Source organism: Sinocyclocheilus grahami, unplaced genomic scaffold (genome assembly GCF_001515645.1).
Source record: "Sinocyclocheilus grahami isolate Dianchi unplaced genomic scaffold, SAMN03320097.WGS_v1.1 scaffold37.1, whole genome shotgun sequence".
Taxonomy (NCBI): domain Eukaryota; kingdom Metazoa; phylum Chordata; class Actinopteri; order Cypriniformes; family Cyprinidae; genus Sinocyclocheilus; species Sinocyclocheilus grahami.
Window position 1 is genome coordinate 1,272,817 of NW_015505216.1, and position 6,837 is coordinate 1,279,653.

The 6,837-nt window shown below is 37.8% G+C and overlaps 1 protein-coding gene across 2 annotated transcripts in view; it reads right to left on the reverse strand.

The window, feature by feature from the left end:
* Window positions 1-6,837, reverse strand: part of LOC107581692 (protein PTHB1-like) — a 42,317-nt gene that overhangs the window by 8,146 nt on the left and 27,334 nt on the right. For both annotated transcript variants that reach the window (XM_016267314.1, XM_016267313.1), the window contains exon 13: window positions 959-1,062. In XM_016267314.1, the coding sequence (XP_016122800.1) occupies window positions 1,046-1,062 (17 nt within the window). In that variant the 3' untranslated portion in view covers window positions 959-1,045. The remainder of the gene's footprint in view (window positions 1-958; window positions 1,063-6,837) is intronic.

Sequence of the window (6,837 nt, forward strand, 5' to 3'; positions counted from 1 at the left end):
CTTATAAATCATACAGAGTGAGTTTTTTTGAGAAAGTAAAAATGCTCAAGGTTTCCTGTAAGGGATAGGTTTAGGTGTAGGGCAATAGCACATACAGTTTGTACAGTATAAAAACCATTACGCCTATGGAATGTCCCCACAATTCACAAAAACAACGTGTGTGTCTGTGTGTGCGTGTGTGTGTGTGTGTGTGTGCGTGTGTGTGTGTGTGTGTGTGTGTGTGTCTCTGTGTGTGTGTGTCTGTGTGTGAGTGAGAGAGAGAGAGAGAGAGAAAGAAAGAGGTGAACAGAAAGAGTCAAAGAAACTGAGTGCCATTACAGCCAACACAGTGAGAGTGCTCTGTGTGTGTGTTTTATACTAAAAAGTCATTATAATTAGCTTTATACTATGCTGAATATTATAGGGAATATTAAACACTAAAATAGTATAGCACTATTTTATATTTTACAGTAAATTGACTTAGTTGCTAAAGTTTGGACACAAAGTTTCCCCAATAAGTTGGCTAAATATGACAAAACCTCAAAGCGTTAGGGTTTGGGTTAGTCTTTAGTCATTCTAATTAGCTTAATCTAAAAACAATAGAAGTCTATGGTATGTCCCTATTAAAAAAAGCTAGACAAGCATGTGTGCGTGTGCAGTCCCATGTACCTGCGAGCTAATGTGTAAAACAGACTCACTATTTTCAGAAGGACAGAAAGGAAAAGAGAGCCAGAGAAAAGGGAAACTCCCGGATATTTTCAGGAAGTTTTCCAGCAGTCTCTGCCAACACAGACACCATCCAAGAGAAACGCCAGGACAAACGCAGCCTTTCTGCTGCTTTTTCTGCTTTGGCAAACATCCAGACATCTTGAAATGAGTAAAAGGGCTTAAAGAAGTGAGGAAAGAGGGTAATGTGTTCCAGAGCTGAGAGATGGAGTCAGACAAACAGAGCGTGGGAGTGTTCATGAGGAGCTCATACCTGTAGCTGAGCTGTAGGACACGGCGATATCTCCACACAAATCCGCTGGAGGATAATGGCCGTTCAGAAACGCTGAGAATCTCACCACTAACTCTCACCATTACCTGTTAAACAAACAACAAGACAAATAACATATCATTTGGTATTAAGGCATGCCGATAGGTGTGTTCTGTGAGATTAGGGATGTAACGGTATGAACATTTCTTATCACGATTATAGTGACCAAAATTATCAGGGTTATCAGTATTATCACGGTATTGTTAAAATGTGCTGGAGATGTTAAAATAAGTACCGACATATAAATCACTTCACCAAGTTTTATATTTAAAAATCAACAAACAACAAATAAAATTACTTTTTGTTTGCATAATCACTAAAACAATAACATTACCAATGATGTTCGGATTTTAAATGACAACAGTTTAATAGCATGTTGAAATATCTAATGTAAATGTTCAAATAAAGCTTTGAAAAAGTTTCATAATAAGGTAAACCTCGCATTTCAGCCTTTGAATAAAGAAAAGATATGTTTATAAATGATAATTGATTAATAAATGATTATATGCATTTTATCTGCTCCATAAATAATTCTAGATAACTTATCTGAATTGTTTAAATGTGTAGAATCCACAGTTTTTCATCAACTGGTCAAAATTTACAGCAGGGCATGCAAATTCTGTCCATTTCTGGCCAGACAGAAACTGCACACAGGCTGAATGTAAATATAAGTCTCTGTAAATCCACTCGCTGACAGCAGGTGGCGCTTATGGAAAAGCTAAATTACAGCTGTTTCCCGTAAACTCCGTGGACAAAGCAGTATTGCGATTAAGAACACTTCCTTTAGGTATTAAATGGAGCGAAGATGAAAACAAAATGCCATCGAATCGGTTCTGAAGACAATCAGAACCTTCAGAGGTACATTCATATAATTAATTCATTCATATATTCATTTGTATAATTCCCTTAACACTCTTTTATACGGTGGCCGAGAAGCGCAAAGCAGATCTCAATTCTGAAAACAAAATAACAAATTACAAATGCAAATGCAAGTCTAAAAAACAAAATAACAATTCAGAAAGCACAACAACAATTCAGAAAACATTATAACAAGTCAGAAAACACAACGACAAATCAGACAAACCGGAAGAGGTAGGTATAGTTTGAGACAGCGCCATTGGTTTGGGATTACTCACCGCTGACTCCCAGAAAAGGGAGGAAAAAAAAGTTCAGCAAAAGGCGGGATCGAACCCGAGTCGATCGCGTCAAAAAGCCAAGGGCACACACTTATCCATCTGCGCCACTGGAGCTGATGATTAACAGCCAATTTTAACTAAATGTAAATAGACACCCCATATTTTTTTATTCCATAGTAACGGCAATTCATACAATACATTTAAACTGAACTACTTTAATACCATCTCCGAACTTTCTACCACGACTCTGCTGCACTTCGGCTGGTTCTTCCTGTATACGTTGATTGACAGATGTCTCGTCCAGTCAGCGGTGCATAATCCCAAACCAATGGCGCTGTCTCAAACTATACCTACCTCTTCCGGTTTGTCTGATTTGTCGTTGTGTTTTCTGACTTGTTAATTTGTTTTCGGATTTGTCGTTGTGTTTTCTGACTTGTTATAAAGTTTTCTAAATTGTTGTTGTGTTTTCTGACTTATTATAATGTTTTCTGAATTGTTGTTGTGTTTTCTGAATTGTTATTTTGTTTTTTAGACTTGCATTTGCGTTTGTAATTTGTAATTTTGTTTTCAGAATTGTGATCTGCTTTGCACTTCTCGGCCACCGTACTTTTAAAACCTCCTAGCTTTTCCACCCTGTTTTCACTCAAAACGAAACTACTCTGCATGCTGTATGCACGTGAGACTCTTACTTAAAACTGTGATTTATGCTGGACAGTATTTATTTATCACAAATTGTTCAAATCTCAGTAATCTTATACGGTTTTAATGATAATTAAAAGATGAAATGGTAATACTAACCGTGGGGAATTTTATCATGATTTATCGTCAAACCGGTAATCGTTACATCCCTATGTGAGATATTACATTTTATATTAATGTGGCAAGTTGCTACCAACCATTACAACAACTGTAAACAGCCGACTGTTAATGAATTATATTGGCAGAAGAATGAATTATTCTGATTACTGGGTTATTTCACATGCAATTAATTAACGCAATGCAAAGAATATTAATGATCCTAAAAACATACTTAATAATTGTTATACATTATATTTCTAAATTTTTATCTTTGATTTTGGAGTTAAATAGAAATACGTGCACCTTACTGACAAGAATTTTCTTATTTCCAATTATACTTTTTATAGAAGATAGTTGTGACTCTTCTTATCCGAGGAGCCATATTAAAAGTTGTTATAAAATTCTACACATTCTATTAATGCATTAAAGGGTTAGTTCACCCCAAAATGAAAATTAGCCAAATCAAGTCATCCTAGGTGTATATGACTTTCTTCTTTCAGACGAATCCAGTCGGAGTTATATTAAAAAATTGTCTTTGATCTTTCAAGCTGTTTAATGCCACTCAGCGGGTGTTGCATGCATCAGTCCAAAAGAAGTTAAATAAAAAGTGCCCATCCATAAAAAAAGTGTCTCACACGGCTCCGGGGGGTGAACAAAGGCCTCCTGTAGCGAATCGTTTATGAGTTTTTGTCGTTGGTTTTCACGAGACTCACCGGCACATGCACAAAGCTGACCTCATATGTCATTGGCCCTTAGCTGCTTCCGTGTAGAACTGTTGGCGCAAGCTACATTAAAATGATTATTGCGTTTTGAATATGGATATTTTTCTTACAAAAATGCATCGATTCGCTACAGGAGGCCTTTGTTCACCCCCCCGGAGCCGTGTGAGACACTTTTTTTATGGATGGGCACTTTTTATTTAAGTTCTTTTGGACTGATGCATGCAACACCCGCTGAGTGGCATTAAACAGCTTGAAAGATCAAAGACAATTTTTAATATAACTCCGACTGGATTCGTCTGAAAGAAGAAAGTCATATACACCTAGGATGACTTGAGGGTGAGTAATTTGTGGGCTAATTTTCATTTTTGGGTGAACTAACCCTTTAATGCAACACCTTCCTACGTTGCAACCTGTAAATAATATACACTTAACACAAATGAACTACAACACTTGAAGAGAACACTCGTTGTATGAAGTAGAATCACTTTAGGAGCTTAGATCTTTAATTTATTGAACATTCATATCATCATTATTGCTCCTGCTGCGGTTTTTGAAAAGTAAGAATTACAGCTACATGTTTTAAGGAAAAATGTAACTATGATTTTTCTGGGGAAAAAAGAAAACAAAAACAGAAATAACTCCACCGGCCTCGCTCCGTTCCCACGGCTCTCGGCCCCGCCCCTCTCGTCACAATTACTATTGTAATATTCACTATAAAATAATAAAAATTTGTATTTAAGATGAATAATAATTACTATTTATTTTGCATTTTATAGAACACTTTTTTTTTATAGTAAACAAATTCCTTAATTTCAAAACCTTTAAATTGTTTACATTAGAGGAAAACTGCAGGAAACCTTAAAGCTTTCTTTTGTTGACAACAGCTGGTTTATAAGCGCTTCTCATTATAAGTTGAAGTGGAAGATGGTTGGCACATGTTGCCTTTCCAAATGCACATTATAAGCGACCCAAACCCAGAGCAGATTGTGTGCACCAGCAATTTACTGTGAACCGAGCCGTTCTGAGATACTGAAAACACCAGATCAGGAGTAATTAATGTGTAAATAATCACAGTTCCGCACTTCACTCTGAAACCTGCAGCATATATTTATTTAATCAAATCACCGCCTTTGTGATTTGATAAATCGCACTAATCAGTTTAATTTCGATTCATCATGCAGCCCTACCAGAAATCCCCTAAAAGCTGTGCATTAGAGTTATTTTCCCACAGTTAACAAGGCTCCTTAATGCAGAGCCAATGGCTTTATCATTTCTTTAATTGGTTTGCGTTGTATCTCTGTCTTTAGTAATGTGATCTGTTTCAAGTCTAGTGTTTAGTGTGTCCACAGTGAGTTGCATTCACACAGGTGACTGACCCGCGGTAATGCTTGATTGCCGAGCACTTAGATTAAGTGTTTGGCCCCCCAGTTCACACACACACACACACACACACACCGTCTGGCTGTCACTCACACACTCTCTCTGTCTGTGCTCCTATCAGCTCATCGGGCGGCAGCACATTCTATGTGCTTTAAAAGCTCTCTCTCTCTGGGAGGGCAGGCTTTTAACCTTTCCATCTCACAAACAGTAGACCATCAGGCTCTCTTGTCCTGTGCACGACACACAAGCTCAGCCGCCACGCTGTTGGCGTCAGTTTGAGCTGGCAGTAAGCGTGACACCCCTTTTTTAAACTGTCTAGAATCTTGGTGGTTAAATTAAGACCATTTGTGCTGACCTCTCTTGACCTGTGCTGACAGTAGCCCACCCCTGGAATTCATGACATGCATTAGAAACACAGCATGCAGAACACACACAGCACAAAAGCACTTAGATAAGAATTCCTTTGACAAAAGCAGCTAGATGCACTGTGAGTGTCTGTTGTGAGGATTATAGGGGGCTGTTCTAAGGGTCTTTGACCTTTAGGGCATGTGTGAGTTCTGCCCTTTCAGCACTTACACTCAATTTTGATCTGGTAAGCTGAGGTCATGGCCGTAATGTAGCGGTAGGTTTATGTCTTCATGCATTATCACAGTAAATGCAAACTGACCAAAGATCTAAAGACCGGACCTTCTGGATAGTTCTGCTTAAATACATGAAAAAGGTGATTCAAAAACATAATTTTTGGTCAGTGTACTGGCTAGTTTAAGGTATCGGCAAGGCTAGCTGCCCATGCTGACCAGATGAAACTTCACAACCTGGATGGAATTATTTATTGTATCTGTAGCCTATTCAGATGGGACTAGTTTTCTGAATGATGTTTGAGTTGCAATTCTTATTACCCAGTGCACCGATTCAAACAGGACTTACATCTCAGTGTTTACAGTGTTACAGAGGTAGTCTGCATCTTCTAGATGTGGGCGTTACAGAGGCTCTGATTGCCTGCATCATGCATGACTTACATGTCTTTTAAATAATTATTTCCATGTATTATAAAAGTCTTATTTAAACTTCACATGAGATTATAGAAGTGGCTGCTTTTAATAAAGCCACATAACTGAGCTGAACTGAAGTCTACACATAAATTTTACCTGACACTGACAGTTTTAGAATATTCCACGATTTGGCTCTACTTAATTCATGTTATTATATGCCTATCACTTTTTCCTCAAATACATCCTTATTGAAACGTGCAGCATCCAAAAGATTAGTGCGTAAACAGTAGCTCAGTTTAGTCCAAAAAAAGAAATCAATAAAACAACCCCAGAAGAACGCATTGGGATAATATAATATCAGCAATAGCCCTATTCGGAGGGTAGTAGTACTTTTCTAAACAACGTTTGAGTTACAATTCTTATCCCCCGATGTTTGTGATTTCACATACTGATTCGGACGGGACTAGCATCTCCATGTTTGTAACAGCATCACATATAACGTTTATGTCTTTTAATGAAATATGTGTTTTTGATGTAATTTTAATTTATAAAACCTTCAGTGTTTCCCACAGAGTTGCACTCTATTTGTGGCGGCATATATATATATATGCAAATTCATTCTCTGCCAGCAGGAGGCGCTTAGAGCGGGAGAAATAGAGGTTTCCCGGTAACGGCTGTACACAAAGCAGGTCTCCGCTAATAAATGCTGCTTTATCAGACTTTACATGCTAAGTGAAATGAAAATGACTGAGGCTGTGTCCGAAATCGCCCCCTATACCCTTAAATAGGGCACT